The 20,345-nt window shown below is 51.6% G+C and overlaps 1 protein-coding gene across 1 annotated transcript; it reads left to right on the top strand.

Moving 5' to 3' along the window:
• Window positions 1–162: 162 nt before the first annotated feature.
• SETDB1 (SET domain bifurcated histone lysine methyltransferase 1) lies at window positions 163–19,482 on the top strand. The gene is made up of 22 exons (XM_054294810.1): window positions 163–215; window positions 521–743; window positions 1,527–1,693; window positions 2,716–2,753; window positions 2,872–2,971; window positions 3,260–3,430; window positions 3,714–3,915; window positions 4,817–4,890; window positions 5,162–5,352; window positions 5,674–5,851; window positions 6,306–6,426; window positions 8,550–8,708; window positions 9,890–10,480; window positions 10,813–10,929; window positions 11,194–11,363; window positions 12,259–12,884; window positions 13,333–13,361; window positions 13,462–13,594; window positions 14,080–14,236; window positions 15,074–15,288; window positions 16,778–16,866; window positions 18,132–19,482. Exons 2-22 carry the CDS (start codon window positions 532–534, stop codon window positions 18,247–18,249), a joined length of 3,858 nt encoding a protein of 1,285 aa, XP_054150785.1. The 5' UTR covers window positions 163–215; window positions 521–531; the 3' UTR covers window positions 18,250–19,482.
• The last annotated feature ends 863 nt before the right edge of the window (window positions 19,483–20,345 follow it).

Genomic DNA, 20,345 nt, shown 5'->3' with positions numbered 1-20,345 from the left:
GTCAATTCCCCGAATTGCCGATTCCCGAGGGATTTATCCCCCGATTTCCAGAGGAATTCATTTATTTAATTTGTTCCCGAATTTCGGGGGTTTCTCCTCACGCCGGGTCCGCCAGGGGGCGCCAGGCGCGGGAGGCGCGCGCAGGAAGTGACGTCACGCGGTGGCCGCGCCGGGCTCTGCTCCGGTTCTGCTCCGGTTCCACGGAACCGGCGGCGGTGAGTGAGGAGGGGCGGCCGGGGCTGAGGGCAACGGGAGGGCTTGTGAGGGTCAGTGAGCTGCTGGGGCGGACGGACGGGGCTGGGAGAGGATGAGGGGGAGGCGCTGTGGGGTATTGAGGGGATCTGGAGGGGCTGTGAGGCGACCGGGGGGGCTGTGAGGGGACTGGGGGGGCTGTGAGGGAACCGAGGGGGCTGTGAGGGGACCGAGGGAAGCTATGAGGGGACATTGGGGCAGAGGAAGGTGGGAAAGGCTCCCATGATCTCCCTCTCCAACCTCTCCTTCCTCACCTCACCTTCCTCAGGTGCGGCAGGGATGGATTGCCAGGACATGAAGGAGCTGCAGCAGGAGGTGATGGAGGAGCTGGGAATCTCCATGGAGGAGCTGAGAGAAATCATCGACAAAGAAGTGGAGAACTCCGAGCTGGTGAGGCAGCGGAAGCAGCAGCTGGAGGAGCTGGAGCAGTGCATGAGGCACAAGGAGGAGGAGGTGGCCCACGTTGACCAGCTCATTGACGATGCTGTGAGGTGTGTGGGAATTCTGAGGAGGGGGATTTGAGGGGGCTGCTCCATTCCCTTCAGGGCAGACCCACGGAGTAGCTGCTTAGTAAGGCACACTGGCAACTTTCCCCCCAAGGCTTCAGACCCTTCCTGTGGATTCTTCCCTCAGCTGGCTCAGTGCTCCCTGTCACTAGGGCAAGCAATGGTTCGTTTCCAGATCCCAAAAGTGCAAAAGACAAACAGCAGGGGACTGTCAGTTTAATCACAACAAATGCACCTTTATTGAGGGCCAACAGCAAATGCGATAGAGGGATCAGGAAGGAAAGGAAATAAAGGAAAGGAAATAAAGGATAGAAAGGAAAAAAGGGAAGGGGAGTATAGCTACCAACAAGATGGAATCCTCATGGTTCAGCCGCATAAATTTGCCTTCATCCATGGGGGTTCACCAAAGTAATCTCAGAAAGTTACAGTTTATGAAGTCTCAATCCAAAGTGAGTGGCATCTGGCCAAAAGGTGGGGAAGATTCATGGGCCATTGTGTCTGTGAGGCAGGTGTGAGCGTGCAAGGACGAGCCACATTGATCAGAACCTGTTTGAAGCAGTGTTCTGTGAAAGCACAGTGAACACACCCGCAAACAATCGCAATAACGTCCAAAAACATCCACCTCAGCCAGGCCAGAGCTCCTGCTGGGGTCTTCAGGGCCCTTGTGAGGCACATGAAGGAAACTCCAGACGGTCTCTCACACCCCCTCAGCGGTCAGGGGCAGCTCCCTGTGGAATTCAGGGGGCTCAGCTGCTTTCCCTCCCCCAGGGCCATGGACAAGTGCGAGGTGCTGGCCAAGGAGCTGTACTCCATGATGGGCCTGCAGTACCGGGAGAGCAGCTCCGAGGACGAGGCTCCAGCGGCCACAGAAGTGATCGAGATCCCCGACGAGGAGGATGACGATGTCATGAGCGTGGACTCGGGCTGGAAACGCAGTTCAGTGTCCCCAGCAGGGCCAGGGGAAGGGTGGGGATAAGGGAATGCTCTTAGCTCGTGGGGACCATTTGGCAGATCCTGTTTGTGTCCCAGAATTCCTGAAATCCCGGAATTCCTGGAGTCCCAGACTGGGATTTCACCCTTTCCCCACCTGCCTCACTGTTGTCCCCATGAAATGATCCCACATGAGGAAAAGCCCTGTCTGGGCATTGATTTGGGATGGTGCTTTTCCCTCTGCTCTCTGGGATTGAATTAGGATGAATTTTTTCCACAAAAAAAAGGTTTTAAACCACTCAGAGGGAGCATCTTCCAAATCCTGTTTGTGTCCCAGAATTCCTGAAATCCTGGAATTCCTGGAGTCCCAGACTGGGATTTCACTCTTTACCCTCCTGCGTCACTGTTCAAATGAGGAAAAGCCTTGTCTGGGCAGGGGTTTGGGATGGACACTTTTCCCTGTTCCTCCTGCTTTCTGTGGTTTAATTAGGATGGATTTTTTCCACAAAAAAAGGTTTTAAGCCATTCAAGGGGAGTATCTGCCAAATCTTGTTTATGTCCCAGAATTCCTGAAATCCTGGAATTCCTGGAGTCCCAGACTGGGATTTCACCCTTTTCCCACCTACCTTGCTGTTGTCCCCATCAAATGATCCCACATGAGGAAAATCCTTGTCTAGCTGGATTTCCTGGCAGGGATTTGGGATGGGCACTTTTCCCTGTTCCCCCTGCTCTCTGTGATTGAATTAGGATGCATTTTTCCCACCAAAAAAAAAGGTTTTAAACCACTCATGGGGAGCATCTTCCAGATCCTATCTGTGTCCCAGAATTCCTGAAGTCCAAACTGGGATTTCACCCTTTTCCCACCTGCCTTGCTGTTATCCCCATCAAATGATCCCACATGAGGAAAATCCTTGTCTGGGCATGGATATGGGATGGTGCTTTTCCTTCTGCTTTCTGTGATTTAATTAGGATGGATTTTTCCCACAAATAAAAAGGTTTTAAACCACTGTTTTCTCTTCACTCACAGGCAGCAGCGGTCCCAGAATCTCCAGGGATCAGAGTCTGGTGAGTGGGGAGGCCCTGGCCAGAGATGTTTCCTCATGTGGGGTTTTCCTGAGACACAACATTGTATTGGGTGCAAAAAGCCAAAAGTTTTTCTGTGTTTCCTTTTTCTTTCCTGCAGCTGAGGGAAGCAATGGCTGCCGTGAGGAAATCTGCCCGCGATGTTGCAAAATTCATGGATGCTGTAAACAAGAAAACCAACTTGCAGGAAGCACAGAAAGGTGTGGGAGCTTCCAGGGGCTCTGTGCCCTGGGCCTTTGCTTCCCAAAAGGGGAAAACAATGATCTGCTTTCTCTCCTAGAAATCTCCATTCATATTTATTGATCCCAAAATGCTGTTTTAATTTAGGGTGTATTAGTTCTGAATTCCTGCTTTTTCTCCAAGCTGTTTCCATTCAGTAAAAAGGAGGCACTTGGGCTGCCTGAGAGGAAGAAGAAAGCAGGAATGCTTCTTCCAGAACTGTGCTTTGGGTGATTTAGAACTGACTTTCTGCTGTTGTCCCTTGGTAGATGCACAACCCCCTCAAGAACCTCCTGGCACTGCCCAGCCCATCACTGTCCCTGCAGCCCCTAGCAATGATCTCAACACTGATGGGGACCTCAAAGTGGGCATGAGGATTTTGGGGAAAAAAAGAACCAAGACGTGGCACAAGGGGACGTTGATTGCCATCCAGACGGTTGGTATGTGCCATGCATGGGGCTTGCCTGGGATTTTGGGTGGGAAACCTGGATTAAAAGGTGTCAGAGCACCTGATGTCACCTGGAAGTGATTGTGGGAGCAGCACACCTCCACTGCTTCACCCTCCAAATTAAATCCTGCAAGGCTTTGAAGTGAATTCTGAGTTAATTCTGAATAAAGGATCTCAGAGTGACCCAGAGCGTTGGAATTCTGCCGTGCAATCACGTGGCTTTTGTTTATTTTCCCCTTTATTTATCTCCTGTTTGCCTTAAAATGTATTTCCAGGTGCTGGCAAGAAGTACAAAGTGAAATTTGATAACAAAGGGAAGAGTTTGCTCTCGGGCAACCACATTGCCTACGATTACCACCCATCTGCTGAGAGGCACCACGTGGGCAGGAGGGTGGTGGCCAGGTACAAGGATGGCAATCAGATGTGGCTCTATGCTGGGATTGTGGCTGAAACCCCCAATGTCAAGAATAAAGACAGGTATTCCTATTTCCCATGGTCACACACCTCCATCTCTGTTTTTTTTTTTTTTTTTTTATTTTAGGCCAAAAAATAAAAGGGTTTATTTAAATTCCCTTCAGGTGCTGAATTGAGCCCTTCCCAGGAATGTGATTCTGACTTTCTTCATCTTTCTTATCTCAGGGTGGAGCTTCCACTCTTGCTCATGGCCCTGAGTCAGGAATTAGATCTGCTAATTTATTCAAATTATCACCCAAATGTTGAGTCTGGGCTGCTTGAGGCATGAAACAGTGGGAGGAAATGGGAGCCCTGGGAGGGCAGAGTGGCTGAGATGATGCCAAAGCTCTTCAGGAGGGGAAAGAGTAGGTTTGGAGCAGCTTTTTGGGGAATAAAAAAAGGACAAGGCTGCTCTGATCTGTTAAAATAAAGGTTTGGGGTTTTCCTGATTGATAAAGGATTTAATTCTCCTGCATCTGATGTAAATTGTGTTGGATTTTATCTGATTTGTGTTTAATAACTGAAAATGAGCTGAATTTGATACCCAAATTGCAACTTTTCTCCTGGTTGTGATGCTGATCCCTCATCCTGCAGCTTTTGTACAGCTCCAGGGCTTGGAGTCCTCACTCAGAGGCACTAAGTGGGTGCCTTATCCATCTTCCTGCAGAAACCAGCAGCAATTAAACATTTTCTATTCTTTATCTCCCTTTCCTGGGGCACAGAGGGGATTTGGAGCAGAGGGAAATGCCCTGGCTGGGAATTGTGCTGTTTGAGCAGCCATGGGGAGCACAGGGAATGTTTGTAACTCCTCATTCTATCCTCACCCAGGACTGGGCTGTCTCCAGGAGGAGCAGGAGACTTTCTCCACTTCCTTTCCATGCTGCGAGAAGTTTCTTCAGCTCCTAATTGCTGTTTTTTTTTCCAGGTTCCTGATTTTCTTCGACGATGGTTACGCGTCCTACGTGAAGGAGTGGGAGCTGTACCCGGTGTGCCGGCCCTGTGAGTGATCCCTGTCCCCTCCTGGCCTGCTGAGCTTTTGGGAAGGTCCAAAAACGGGTGTGTCCCTTGTGCTGCTGAGCCTGGGGACATCTGAAATCCTGGTTTATTGCCAGGCTGGGTTCAGGGTGTCCCACCACCAGCATTCCAGCGCTCAGGATCACCTTTGATTGACCTTAGGAAAAATGCACCTGGGAAATCCTAAAAAAATTATAAAGAATTAAATGTTCTTTCTGTTTTGTCTTATTCCCTTTCTCCCACGTGTCCCAAACAGTGAAAAAGGCCTGGGAAGACATTGAGGATGTTTCCTGTCGGGATTTTGTTGAGGAATACATCACTGCCTACCCCAACCGGCCCATGGTGCTGCTGAAGAATGGGCAGCTGATCAAAACCGAGTGGGAAGGCACCTGGTGGAAATCCAGAGTGGAAGAAGTGGATGGAAGTCTGGTGAAAATCCTTTTCCTGGTAGGAATTTCACTTCTCCCATTGGGATTAAATTTGAGCCTGGGGATTTGATCAGTTCTGTTTTTCTTGCTAATCATGGAAATAATTGAGGTTGGTTGCCACATCCACAGGGGTTTTGGACAATTCCAGGGACAGTAACTCCACCACTGCCCTGGTCACCCTGCCAGGACATAAACACCCTTTCCAGGAAGAAATTTTCCCTAATACCTAATTAGAAATTTCAACATAAATAATTGCATTTGATAATTTATTGTCTGTTCTGCCTGCTGTTTGTCAATCCTCATTGTTGTCTCCCTGTGTTTTCTCTGTGTCCCACTCCAGGAAGCTCTTCCCATGGGAACTTCAAATGTTTCCTTCTCCTTCCCACAAGAGGACAGACGTTGTGAGTGGATTTACCGAGGTTCCACACGCCTCGAGCCCATGTTCAGCATGAAAGCTTCCACAGCTTCCACCCAGGAAAAGAAGCAAAGTGGGCAAACCAGGACTCGTCCCAACGTTGGTTGGTGGCATCTTTTGGTTTTATTTAGACCCTGGGATTTATCTGCAGGCTGGTTTGGGTGTGGTGGGGTTTTTTAGCAGAGTTCCTGGAGGTTTCAGGTTTTTAGGTTTTGGTTTTGTTTCTTCTGACGGGAGATTTCAGATTTCCACCGAGTCTTTTCCCCTGGCACAGGAGATTTAGATTTCCAGGGTTTTTGTCCTCTGGCATAGGAGATTTAGATTTCCAGTAGGATTTTTCTCCTGGAATGATGCCACAAAATCAAACTGCACTTGGGTGAAGTCACCAAAATTTTTGGGGGAGTTGCTGTGCTCTGAGCTTGGTCATGACCCACCATTAATCCCAAATCTCTCTGGTTTGGTTCCTTCCAGGAACAAATCAGTATTTTGGGGCCCATACAGCCAACTTGGGATAACATTAAGGATTTGGCTCTCGGGTTTTTTACCTTCCCCACCAGGTGCTGTGAGGAGCAAGGGCCCTGTGGTCCAGTACACCCAGGATTTAGCAGGAGCTGGTCCCCAGTACAAGACTCCAGAGCCAGCTGCACGTCCCTCGTCTCCTCAGCCTGCAGAGATGGAGTAAGTACCAGAGGCACCTCCAGCACCTTCCACCTCTTTGCTTCTCTCCAGCACTCAGCTCTCTCAGGCACCATCTTTTCTGTGCAGAGGAATCCTCAGCTGCAGGCGTCCTCCATGCCTTTAGCCATGATTTTGGGGAAAAACTTTTACCTAAAGCTGCTGGATGAATAACTGGGGGCGGGAGCTGAGAGCCACCAACTCCCCGAGCCAAATATTCCTCCTCAGGGCTAAAGCTTTGCACTTGCCTTTCCAAATGAGACCTTTGCTCTTTCTCTTCCCAAAATCTGAAATGCTCCCTCGTGTCACGATCCAGGCGCTGGCCCCCGGCTGCCTTGTGTCCCTCCACGTGGCCTGACCTGCTGGCTGACCTCGCTGGGAGCTCGGGATCAGCGGTCGGTCCCGGTGGGCACGGAGCAATCCACGGCCAAGCCGCTGCCAGGGGCCCAAGGGGGACACTCCCGGAGCTGCAGGCTGAAGGAGGCCTGGAGGAAGGAGGAGCTCGGCTTGGTGATGAAGGGAGTGTGGTGGAGGACACCAAGGAACCTGGGGATGTGCTCGGGGACGTTTTAGGGGAGGGAGAGGCTCTCCCAGTTCATTTTTGTCAGCACTGTGGATTTCCCATCCGCATTTACGGGCGCCTGGCCCCGTGCCAGCACGTTTTCTGCTCTGCCTGTGCCCTGCTGCTGGGGCACCAGGGAGGCAGGACATGTCCCAGGTGTCAGCAGCCTGTGCAGGAGGTCGATCTTTACTCCCCACAGGCTTTGCAGGTGTAGCAGCAGCAGCTCAAATCCCACTTGCCCCAGCTCGGGGGTCCTGGGGGCTCCTCTCCAATCAGCAGTACAATATAACCTAATTTACCCCTGGAAATGCTCCCTCTGTGCTGGTCTGACCAGGATTTGGGAGTGGAAGCCATGAGAAAATCACCTTTTCCTTAATGCCAGAGAAATCCTGGATGCTGAAGGAGGTTCTGGCTGGGCCCCCACCCCTGCAGGTCCCCCATGTGCAGGGAAGAGCTGGGCTGGGACACCCTGGGACCATGGGCAGTGTCACAACATGAACACAACCAAGCTGGACCTGCAGCCCTTTGTGCCGTCACCAAATCCTTTCCCATTCAGGCCTTGCAGAGCTTTACAAGGAATTTTTTCCTTCTTGGGCTTGGCTTTAGGACGTGGTTTTTGTGCAGCTGCTTCCCTGCCCTTAAATCCCAACTGCCCCTGACCAGGGGGCAGAGACAGCCAGGCCTGGCTGTGTCCATGCTGGTCCCAGGGATTCTGTGGGGTTCAAACACTTGGACTTCAGATTATTAAAACTCAGAACAGTCTCCTCACTCTGGTGTTTTGTTTCCTCTGAGGAAAGCCTGTGTTTCTCCTCCTTCTTTCAAGTTTTTCTCGTGTTGTCACCACTTCTGACTGGTTTAAGCCCATTTTTCCTCTTGTTCTTTACGAGATGTGTTTGAACACTTTGCTTTCAGGCAGCTGTTGGCAGAAACCCTCATCCCTTCCTGCTCTTTGTCTCCTTCTTTTCTCCCCAATAACTTCACAGTTTTTCCTCTTCAGCAGCTGGCTTGGGGTAATTTTCTGTTTTATTGATGTAAATGGGTTGAAAACTTCCTGGAATGGTTTGGGAAACCTGCAGTTGATTGAAAACTCCTGAAATGGGTTGAGAACCTGTTTTTTTAGATCCCCAACTAGCTCTTTCATTAGGGATGTTATTACATTCCCTTACACAATCTTATCTTGTTCCTTAGTCCTTGCAAGAGAATCCTCTGGATTTGTTCCTCCTACTCAGGCCTGGTTGAGCTTCTAGAAGCTGGTTTCTGCTAAGCCAGGGGTTTCTTCATGGTCTGGTTTGTCCAGCTTCCTGGGATTAAGGCCTTGTTACCTTTGCCTCATTTCAGAATCAGAAGTCACTTGGAGCTGCAGCTGAATTCTGAAATTCGGAGTGGTTGTGGGATTGCTGTAGCAGAAATAGCCAGAAATGGGCTGATTTTCACTCTTACTAGGAAAAAAGCCACTGCTGGGATTCACCTGGCTTTCTGAATTCCATGGGCCAGTGTTACTTTGGTTCCCAATGTGTTTTTTGCTTTTCCATGCTCCAAATCAGCTTCTCCTTCCCTCCTGCAGATGCTCGGACACGCAGCTGGCCCAGGGCAGAAAGCAGGTGGCCAAGAAAAGCACGTCCTTCCGTCCTGGCTCCGTGGGCTCCGGCCACTCGTCCCCATCCTCCCCTGTCCTTGGGGACACCCCGGCAGCCGGGAGGGCCCTCCCAGCCCCGCAGCACCGGTGAGCAGAGCTCTGGGTGGGACACATCCCCGAGTCCATCTGGGATGTTGGGGCTGTGTGTGCTGGTGGGTTTCTGCTGAGGATTCAGCAGCTCAAATCATGGAGTGGTGGAATCACTGAGGCTGGAAAAGCCTCTGAGTTCATGGAGTCCCATCCGGCACTGCCAAGTAGCTGTGATTTCCTGGAGGGCAGTGAATTTCCTTTAGGTTTTTTTTATCACCCCTGTGATAAATTCACTGTCACTCTACTTAAACTCTTTTGACTTGTAATTTTTCTTATAAAGGTTGGTAATTGTTTTTTCCATGGGTCAAGATCTGTGGAGGGATAGAATGTAAGAAAATAAAGATGGTGCAGAAGGCAGTCTCACACCTGAGGAGTTGTAGCTGTGCTAATCACCAAAGATTAGGAACAGGCCTGCCCTTAATAGGCTGCAGTGGTGAAGAGTGCTACAAAAGAGTGGGTGAGAAGAGAGTTGGAGTTTTTGGGTTGTGCTGTGAGGAGAGATGGAGTTTGTTGGCTGTACTGTGAAGAGGAAGGAGTCAGTGCTGTGAGGAGCTGGCCACGAGAAATCACCAAGAAAGTGTGGAACTTTTGAAATACAATGACAACAAAGATCAAAGGCACTGGGGTCTTGGGCTCTGAGCCCCTTGGCAGGGTCTTGAGAGGAATTTCCTGGGTTCTGACATAAGGTTGCCTCTAAGCCTTCTCTTCTCCAGGCTAAGCAGCCTCAGCTCCTTCAAACGTTCCTCACAGGGCTCGTGTTCCAAGCTTGTGTTCCAGGCTTGTGTTCCAAACTTGTGTTCTAGGCTCGTGTTCCAAGCTCGTGTTCCAGGCTTGTGGTCCAAGCTTGTGTTCCAGGCTTGTGGTCCAAGCTTGTGTTCCAGGCTTGTGTTCCAGGCTTGTGTTCCAGGCTCGTGTTCCAAGCTCGTGTTCCAGGCTCGTGTTCCAGGCTCGTGTTCCAAGTTTACGTTCCAAGCTTACGTTCCAAGCTTGCGTTCCAGGCTTGCGTTCCAGGCTTGTGTTCCAAGCTCGTGTTCCAAGCTCGTGTTCCAAGCTTATGCTCCAAGCTTATGCTCCAGGCTTGTGTTCCAAGCTTGTGTTCCAGCCTCGTTGCCATCCTCAAGCATCTCAAATCCTTCCTAACCTGAGCACCCCATCTCTCCCCGCAGCGTCCCCAGCAGCGTCCCCAGCAGCGTCCCCTCGCAGCCCTTCCACGGCATGATGGACCGCGTTCCCAACGAGCCGTCGTACCGAGCCCCTCTGGAGAAGCTCTTCTACCTCCCCCACGTGTGCAGCTACGCGTGCCTGGCGCGGGTGCGGCCGGTGCGCAGCGATCAGTACCGCAGCCGCAACCCGCTGCTCATCCCGCTGCTCTACGACTTCCGCCGCATGACGGCGCGGCGCCGCGTCAACCGCAAGATGGGCTTCCACGTGCTGTACAAAACGCCCTGCGGGCTCTGCCTGCGCTCCATGCACGAGATCGAGCGCTACCTCTTCGAGACGGACTGCGACTTCTTGTTCCTGGAGATGTTCTGCCTGGATCCCTACGTGCTGGTGGATCGCAAGTTCCAGCCCTACAAGCCTTACTACTACATCGCAGATATCACCAAGGGCAAGGAGGACGTGCCCCTGTCGTGCGTCAACGAGATCGACAACACGCCGCCGCCGCAGGTGGCCTACAGCAAGGAGAGGATCCCCGGGAAAGGGGTGTACATCAACACCAGCTGGGAGTTCCTCGTGGGCTGCGACTGCAAGGATGGCTGCAGGGACAAGTAGGTGACTGCTGCTGGGTGAGGGGACACCTGGGCTTTAAACCCTTGCAGGTTTCGTGGTTTGGGAGGGACATTAAAAATCATCCAGTTCCAACTCTTGACATGGGCAGGGACACCTTCTGCTGTCCCAGGTTGCTCCAAGCCCCGTCCAGCCTGGCCTTGGACACTTCCAGGGATGAGAAATCCACGGCTTATCTTGGAATGGAGTGGAATCAAACTGCTTCTCCTGGTTTGATTCCAAGTCAGACCCTTGCTGCCCATCTCTGCCTAAAGATGTGATTTATTCTCCTGTCTCACACTGATCTTGTGGGTTTTCCTGTGTCTCCCTGCAGATCCAAGTGTGCCTGTCACCAGCTGACCATCCAGGCCAGCGGCTGCACCCCTGGAGGGCAAATCAACCCCAACTCGGGCTACCAGCACAAGCGGCTGGAGGAATGTCTTCCAACAGGGTGAGCAGAGCCCTCACAAGCAGCAGCCCCAGATCTATTGAGAGGGAGTTGATCCTGGGTATCCCAGGGCAGATGTGACCTCTGGTCTTGGTTCTTCTGCCAACTGTGAAATGCTTTGGGTTGGAAGGGGCCTTGAGGATCATCCAGAACATGAGTTCTGATCCTCTGGGATCTCTGTGCATTAATCCTAGCACTGCCAACAGCCACAGACTTTGGGGTGTTTCTTCATCCTGAAAGTTCTCATCCTTCTCCTTTTTCTTCCAGTGTTTATGAGTGCAACAAGAGGTGCAAGTGCAACGTGAACATGTGCACCAACCGCCTGGTGCAGCACGGCCTCCAGGTGCGGCTGCAGCTCTTCAAGACCCAGAACAAAGGTTGGGGCATTCGCTGCCTCGACGACATCGCCAAGGGCTCCTTTGTCTGCATCTACGCAGGTGGGAGCTCACCTGGCACGTGGAAAACTCTGCTGTGGGAAGAGGGGTAGCCAGAGATGGGGATGGAGCTGGGGAAGGGTCTGGAAAACTCCTGGGGAAGGGTCTGGAGAACTCCTGAGGAAGCTGGGGGAGCTCATTCTGGAGAAAAGGAGGCTCAAGCGGGACCTTTTGGCCCTCTCCAATGCCCTGGGGAGGTTTAAGTTGCACATTCAGGAAAATTTCTTCCTGAGGAGGGTGGTCAGGCTGCTCAGGGAGGTGGTAGAGTCACTGTCCCTGAAAGTGCTCAAAAGCACAAGGATGTGGCACTTGGGGACATGGCTCAGTGCTGGGGGGAACAGTGGGGCTCAGAAGCTCTTCCAACCTCAGTGATTCCAAAGTGCAGCAGGAGGGGTGTAAAGCTCCTGCCACGCCCATTTTGGGGATTGTAGGGTGAAAGCTGAGCTGATTAACTTACCCAATGCTGCAAGAACCCTTGTGGTGGCAGTGCCAGTGTCACAAGATGTCCCCCAGGCTGTCCTTGAGGTCACCCAACCCCAGCCCTGCTTCCTGTGCTCAGCAAACTGGCCGGGCCCAGCACAGCCCACGAGATGCAGAAGTTGCTCTGGGGTTGCACTGACTCTGGAACAGAGCCACCCACAGCCAGAGCTGCTGCTGCCTCTGTGCTCTTCCAGCCCTTCCAAGGCTCTGCCTGAGCTGCTCCATAGAGATTTCTGAGCTGAAAATCGTGATTTTAGCTCAACCGCAGGCTTCAGAGTTTTGTTACATCAAGAAATGGGGTTATGCTGTCATTTCCCAGCCCAGCTTTGGAATGAAGCGCTGTCATCCCTGTTTTCTCCTCAGTGAGCTTTGGAGGGGATAAAAGAGAAAACTCACCTTTCATTTTCTGCCCCCAAAGGGAAAATCCTGACAGATGACTTTGCTGACAAAGAAGGGCTGGAGATGGGTGACGAGTACTTTGCCAACCTGGACCACATCGAGAGCGTGGAGAACTTCAAGGAGGGCTACGAGAGCGACGCCAAGTGCTCCTCGGACAACAGCGGCGTGGACCTCAAGGACGACGACGACGACGAGGAGAACACGGGCACGGAGGAGCTGGAGGAATCCAACGAGGACAGCTCCGATGACAACTTCTGCAAGGACGAGAACTTCAACACCAGCTCGGTGCTGCGCAGCTACGCCACGCGCCGGCAGACGCGCGGCCAGCGCGACCACGGCTCCTCGGAGACGGCCTCCAAGGACTCGGGGCTCACACGGCCCCCCGGCCACGAGGAGCCCGGCACAGCCCCTCCCTGCAAGCTGCCAGTGTCTGAGGAGATCTCCCAGAACAAGGTGGCCTCGTGGCTGAGCTCCAACAGCATGGCTGAGGGCTTGCAGGACAGCGACGGCGCCTCGTCCTTCAGGGTGGGTGAAGGGGGAGAAGCCAAGGCTGTGAAGGTGGAGATGCCTGCAGAGAGGGAGAAGGGCTGTGCTTCCACACTTCCAGGAGATGTGAATGGAGAGGCAAAGGCACCCAAGAAGGAGGTGAGGGAGAGATAAGGGAATGGAAGGGTTAAAGGCAGGGAGGTGCTGCTGCTCCAGTGGCTTTTCTGCCCATAGAGCACATCCAGGGGGACTGTGGGGCAGTTGGATGTCCCTGTGCTCAGCTCCCCTGGCTTCTCTGGCTTTCCCCCACCCAGGGAGGGATTTGTGGCACAAGAGGCTGCAGAAGTCACTTGATGCAAGCAGAGCTGAACATCCTCCTGCCTGTGGACCTGAGGGACATGGAGGTGGTCCCTGGCCACCCGCTGCTCCAGGGAGGGCACTTGGAGTCCCCCAGGGAGGGGCATCTCCATGCTGGGTATCACATTGGGTGTGGGGGCAGGCAGCATCTCCCTCCTGGGCTGGCATTTTGGGGAACAATTCCATAGAAAGTCTGGAGAGTGCTCGAGAAAGGAGAGATTCCAATCATCTGTGTTTCTCCCCTCTGCAGGAACCTGAAGAATCAACCAAAATTCCCGGGTAAGATTCCTTAAATCATTTTTTCCTGGAAATTGTGGCACAATAATTTCCACGTGGCCTGGAGATGCAGGTGTGAGCTGCCCTTGTGCTGTCCCTGCAGGCTGAGCAGCCTGGGCAGGAGGTATGGCTACAACCCCTGCCCTCCCCGGCTGGAGGGGATCCGCAGGCCCGTCAGTGGCACGGTGCTGCTGCAGAGCCGCCGCCGCTCCCTGGCCCCACCGCCCCCCTCTGAGGTGAGTGGGACCCCCAGGCTGGAGGGGCCTCCCCCAAACCCCTTCTTCAGCCTTATTTTGGGTCATTTTCTGCCTTTGTTCTGCCAGGGTTTGTGGTTGTAGCTGTGGTTTCCTGGAGGGCACTGGATTTCCTTTGGGTTTTGGGGTCTTTTGTGGATCTGAAGTCAAAAAAAGAGAGTGTGGGATTTGGGCTGGATTTGGCACTTTGGTTTGCACATCTGGGACCATTGTTTGGAAGCCATCCTGGCAAGCTATCCTTGTTTTTTGGGGACTTTTACCTTCCTTTTGAGCACCTAATGCTGCAGGATCTCAAGCAGAACTCAGCAGCCCCCAAAACCCCACAGGTGTTCCCAAACACTCCCCTGTGGGATGTGGTGCCCAGAGGGGGGGATCTCCTTCCAAAGGATGGGAACACAGAGGGTGAGCACCTTATCCTGGGCAAAAGGGAGGCTGGGATGCGCTCCAGGAGCTGTTCCTGTCCCCAGAACGTGCTGATGGTGTCGAGCAGCACCGACAGCGACGAGGAGCACAGGGCAGGGCAGGCCCCGGGCACAGCCAACGACAGCGACGACATCCAGACCATTTCCTCAGGATCTGAGGAGGAGGAAGGGGAGGACAAGAAAAATCCAGCATCTGGGTCAGGTGAGGAGGGAGACCAGGGCTGAGGGTGAGAAGTTTTGGGTGGAAAGCACCAGGAAGGGCTCTGAGGCTGTAGCAGCTGCTCCTGCTGTGTCCCTCAGCTCCAGGACATTCTCCTTCCAATTCCAGGAAGGTTGGAACCTTCCCCATGTGTTTAGCAAGACAAAGCTGCAAAATCTGCTCCTCAAAAGCAGATATTTTTGGGTATTGTAGGAAAAAGCATCAGTGAGGTTTACAGTGGGCCTGCAGGCTGGGCTGGGTTGATCCCAGGTGTTGAATTTGCAGGCAACCCTGACAAGGGAAGAGATGAGAATCTTGACTCCATGTTTCAGGCTGATTTATTGTTATTTATTTATTATTATTATTCAGGCTGATTTATTTATTAATTATCTAATTATATATAGAATTATATATATAATTATTATATAATTATATATATAATATAATTGTCTATATTATATTAAAATAAAATTATATATTAAACTAGACTTGAAGAATAGAAGAAAGGATTTCATCAGAAGGCTTGAAAAGGAAAGGAATGGAATGATAATAAAATCTTGTGACTCTCAGAGAGTCCAAGACAGCCGGAATTTGATTGGCCATTAATTAAAAATGGCCACATAAGACCAATCAAAGATGCACCTGTTGCATTCCACAGCAGCAGATAATCATTGTTTGCATTTAATTTCTGAGGCCTCTCAGGAGAAAAGATCCTATCAAAAGGAATTTTTATAAAATACGTCCCTGACACCCAGGAGCCGCCCCGGAGCGCTGCTTTGGCTCCGAGGGCTTTGTCACTCTGAGCAGAGCAGGCTCAGGGACGATCCCATCTCGCAGCAGGTCCCGTGAAGAGACAGGTGGCTGTGAAATCCACGCGAGGCTTCGCCCTGAAATCCACGCACGGCATCGCCATCAAATCCACGCCGCTGGCGGCGGCCGACAAGGGCGAGAGCGCGGGGCCCGTGCGGCGCAGCACGCGCCAGTTCTACGACGGCGAGGAGAACTGCTACATCATCGACGCCAAGCTCGAGGGCAACCTGGGCCGCTACCTCAACGTGAGTCACGGGGCTGGGACAGCCCCTGGAGGCCCCCTGAGCTGGGTGTGAAAGGAGAGTCCATGAGGAGTTTGAGGGTGGTGATTAGGTGAGGGTTTGTTGGGGTCTCACCCATGGGAGCAGCGTGGTTTCTGAGGGAGAAGGGGGTGTCCTGGTTCAGGGTAAATTTGGGAGAAAATCTCCAAAAGGGGCCCCTCCAGCTAGGTAACCCACACAGCCTCTCCCCCCAACTGATTCATGAAAGATTCCTTGGAGAGAAGTGGAAAGAACCTGTTTATTTAACAGGCACAGCACGCCCAGCACACAAAATGAACAGTACCAGGTGACAACACTCTTTTGCCACTCTGAAAAAGATGACAAATTCAGAAAGTCTCTCCTGGGGATGGTCACTCTGTTATTGGTACCTCTGACACTGGGGCAGCTGCTGCAGCCACAAACTCTCGGTGTTTCCCAGGTCCCAGTTCAGAGCAGGTTTGAGTGGTTCCAAAAAAGTAAGAGGAGAAACAGTCCAGGGAAAAATTTGGACTGCTTAGCTAAACTAACTAATGAGCAGAAGGAAAAATCAAGAGCAAAGCAGGAGCAAGAGCAAAGCCAAAAGCAGTAGCAGCACCATGTCCTGCCCTGTCTGTGTGTTCCACCAGCCATGGGGGAGCAGCTGATAGCAAAACCAAAACAAAACTTTCACTCTTCAGAGCCAGTCTTGAAGGCTCAGAACATGATATCCAGCATAAACAGAACGCACAAATGGGGATACAAACATCATAACGTCACCCTAGGACATTGGGGAAGGGAGAGGGAGAGGTGGAGAAGGGCCAAGAGAGAATCTGTGGTCCCCCCACAGCTTAACAGAGAGATTCAAATTGGGTGCAGAATAAAACTTGGGCCAATGAGATTGCAGATCCATGACACTTCAGGGGAGGATCACAGGCTTGTACATTTTCGAGGGGTGAGACAGAGCAAACCATTGAACTAAAATGTAACACCACAATTCACCCTTTTTTTGTTAGAAAGAAAAGATAAATATGACAATTGACAATTTAAAGAATTAAATACAATTGCAGCGAGGATTATGTTTTAAACAGTCCTCTTGACTTGCTGTTTGCCTTTGGTGGTTGGTATCAAAGATAAAATGAGCATTTATGGTCACACCTCAGGGCTGAGCCTTCTGCTCAGTGGGGCTGTTCTTCCCCAAGCCTAGGGAGGAGTGGGGAAAGGGGAGGTTTGGGAGGATGAGGCACCTTCCTGAGTGGAAAACCAGCTGCTCCAGCCTGGTGGGAGCAGGAATGGCCCTGTGAGTCCTTCCAGAGCCCGTTACCTTTGAGTGTGGATCTTATGACTCAGCCCGGGCGTGCAGCCTGTTCCAGCAGGATTCCGCTGGACTGGCGGGCAGAGCAGGAATGCTGCTTGTTTATAAAGGCTCTGTTCAGTGCTGGCAGCTCGGCCTCCCTGCCTGGGCAGCAGCTCAGGCTCCTCTCTGTTGCCATTACAGCACAGCTGCACCCCAAACCTCTTTGTGCAGAACGTCTTCGTGGACACCCACGACCTTCGCTTCCCCTGGGTCGCCTTCTTTGCCAGCAAGTGAGTCCTGGAGGGCTGGGAGGGGCTGAGGGTTCCTGGGCTGTGTGGGAGCTGCTCCATGGCCAGGGCTGGGTGTCCCCTGCTCCTGGAAACCCCATTCCCAATTTTCATCATTCCTGTGCAAAGAAAACCTCGGTGGAAGGTGAAATAATCTCTCTTGTGCTGGAGATCCTGCTGTGATTTCCACCAGTTTTAGACCTTCCCAAAGGGCAGAGTGAGGCATGGAGCAGCCAATTTCCCTTTTTGTTTTACTCCCAAATTTTGAGCTGGGTGTTCCCTGCTCCTGGAAACCCATTTCCCTGCTCCTGGAAACCCCATTCCCAATTTTCATCATTCCTGTGCAAAGAAAACCTCGATGGAAGGTGAAATCTTCTCTCTTGTGCTGGAGATCCTGCTGTGATTTCCACCAGTTTTAGACCTTCCCAAAGAGCAGAGTGAGGCATGGAGCAGCCAATTTCCCTTTTTTGTTTTACTCTCAAATTTTGAGCTGGGTTTTCCCTGCTCCTGGAAACCCCATTCCCAATTTTCATCATTCCTGTGCAAAGAAAACCTCGATGGAAGGTGAAATCTTCTCTCTTGTGCTGGAGATCCTGCTGTGATTTCCACCAGTTTTAGACCTTCCCAAAGAGCAGAGTGAGGCATGGAGCAGCCAATTTCCCTTTTTTGTTTTACTCTCAAATTTTGAGCTGGGTTTTCCCTGCTCCTGGAAACCCCATTCCCAATTTTCATCATTCCTGTGCAAAGAAAACCTCGATGGAAGGTGAAATCCTCTCTCTTGTGCTGGAGATCCTGTTGTGATTTCCACCAGTTTTAGACTTTGCCAAAGGGCAGAGTAATGCATGGAGCAGCCAATTTCCCTTTCTTGTTTTACTCCCAAATTTTGAGCTGGGTTTTCCCTGCTCCTGGAAACCCCGTTCCCAATTTTTCATCACTCCTGTGCAGAGAAAACCTCGGTGGAAGGTGAAATCAGATTCTCTTTATTGTGCTGGAGATCCTGCTGTGATTTCCACCAGTTTTAGACCTTCCCAAAGGGCAGAGTGAGGCACGGAGCAGCCAATTTCCCTTCTTGCTTTACTCCCAAATCTTTGAGTCGTGCTGAGCCCCTGCTGTGTGCCTCTCTGCTCCTGCAGTGAATCCTCACAGCAATGATTCATCACAGAACTCGATCCCTTCCTCCCTGGCTGCCTCAGCCTCATCCCATCCTTTCTCCTCTTTCCTGGAGCAATCTCCTCACCCGTCCTGTGTGGATTTTTGTCCTTTCCCAGGAGGATCCGGGCTGGCACAGAGCTCACCTGGGATTACAACTACGAGGTTGGCAGCGTGGAGGGCAAGGAGCTGCTGTGCTGCTGCGGGGCCATCGACTGCCGGGGCCGCCTGCTCTGAGCCGGCCCCGCTCCCTCCCAGCAGCTCCCCCTTCCCCAGAGGCCTGGTGCTCCCTTTCCCTCAGTGGGGGTGAAGTTTTCTTCTCCACAAGTTCTCAGTTCTCCCTTTTCTCAGCTGGAAAATCACAGATGGACACAGAGCAGGAGGGGACTCGGGTTGTGCTGGGGGTGATTTCCACCCCGCTGGGTTTCTCCCGCCTTCCTGAGGCTCCAGTAATCCCACGAGACAATTCTCTTCAAGGAATGAGCTTCTTCCTGCTCTCTTCCATCTTTTCCACCAATTTTAAGGCACAAAGCTCATTTTTCCAGCAGCAAGCACTTGCCCAGTATTGTCAGGAAGTGCTTTCCAGTTGGGACTGAGGCCTTGAAAGTGGGAGGGAGGATGGTGGAAAAAATCCTTGGAAAACTGGACCAAACAGGATTTATAGAATCCAAGGGAAAAAAAGACAAAAAGTAAGTATCTGTCTTCATCTGTGAGCTGTTAAGAATCTTTCAGTTGCTAAAAAGCAATAAAAGTGGGTTTTTTCTATTAAAAACAACCTGTCCTGATCTCGAGACACAGCCAAGAGAAAAAGCAGAGTTGAACCTCTGCCATCATCCCTGTTCCTCTGGGGTTTGCAGGAAAAATGCCAGAGGTGGATGGGCCCAGGCAAAGGGATAAGGAGCTCCCACATTTTCACCTTTCCTTCACCTTTCCTCAAAACAAACACTCCTTAAACCCTCCCAGTGGGGGAAATTACAGAGGAAGGGGTTGGGGTTTTCTTGAGGAAGGAGATCTGGTGCCTGTCTCCATCTCCAACCCTCCCAGAATGTCACAGGGAGCCCCCAACCGGCTTTGGGTACCTGGGCACAGGAGGGAGGGAGGGAGTGGCACCAGTTCCAGGCTTGGGTTTTTTTGTTTGGGGAGGGGAGGCACCAGGGCAGATCCAATGAGTTCAAAAAACCACCCTGAGAATTGGATGAAAGAGGTGAAGTTTGACAAAGTGGGATCAAATCTCACATTATTGACGTGGAAAAACCCAATCTGGGAGGTGGTGGAGCTGATTCCAACCATCCCTACACAAGGGAGGTTTGTTGGGTTTTTTCCCTTGCTAAATAACCTTTTTCTTTTTTCTTTGTAAAATAAAACCTTTCTGGGGCCTCCTGGAGCTCCAGTTCCATCCTGAGAGTCCACCTGAATGGAGGCTTTGTCATCCCAGCGGGGCTGCAGCTCCTCAGGGAATCCAAACCCACACTCCAGCCTGGGCTTGAAGACTTGGAGAATTTTTAGGAGAAAAAAATAAAACATAAAACCCATGAAAATCCTCAACTCTGCCCATTTTTAGCACTGCCTAAAGGATCTATGCCAAAATAACCTCCCCACCCCAGGGACACAGAGTATGCCCAAATCCTGTATTTTTTTTTTTTACCCAAGTTTATTAGTTTTTTTAACTTTTAATATATTTAACCTTTTATTTATTAAAAAAAAAAAAAAAAAACCAAAAAAACAAGAACAACAAAACACGTTTTGGTCTGACATTGGTTAATGGTCCTTTTCCCCCCCACCCCTCCGTGCTGGGAGGTCTCACAGCATCCCAAAGGATGCAGGAGACAGAGCCAAGCCTGGCTCCTCCTGTCTTCCAAATAAATAGAAAGGAAGGAAAAAAAAAAAGGAAAAAATCAAGTTGGAAATTTGTCCTGTTACAGCTGGGAGAGGCCACGGAGAGGGAGAGACTCAAAAATCCATTTACCGAAGAGAAATGAGAGGATTAAACTCTGTGTGTGAGACACAAGGAGTGACTCAACCCCGCAGCTTCCTTCCCCCAAGTACTTCCATAGTGTCATCCCATCATTTAGGCACTGAAACACCCAGGAATTCCCTGCTCCTCCCTCCCAGTTCGGTGGAGCAGGGGCTGAGCCGGCTTTTCCAGCTCAGGGAAAGGGGAATTCTCCCCTTCCCCCGGTGAAGGAATGGTTGGGAGAATCGGAATAACGCAGAGCCCGACAAGGGGCTGGGGCCGAGCCCTTTGGCCAGAGCCGATCCCAGGGGCTGCGGGCGGGGAGGAACCGCCCCGAGGGATGGATGGAGCCGCCCCGGAGGGGTCCCCGCCTGGCCGG

This window comes from Melozone crissalis, unplaced genomic scaffold (genome assembly GCF_028551555.1).
Source record: "Melozone crissalis strain CALT ecotype California unplaced genomic scaffold, PUWL_Pcris_2 ptg000323l_1, whole genome shotgun sequence".
Lineage (NCBI taxonomy): Eukaryota > Metazoa > Chordata > Aves > Passeriformes > Passerellidae > Melozone > Melozone crissalis.
Note: the sequence above shows the minus strand (reverse complement) of the source record. Positions and strands in the feature narration are given on the sequence as shown.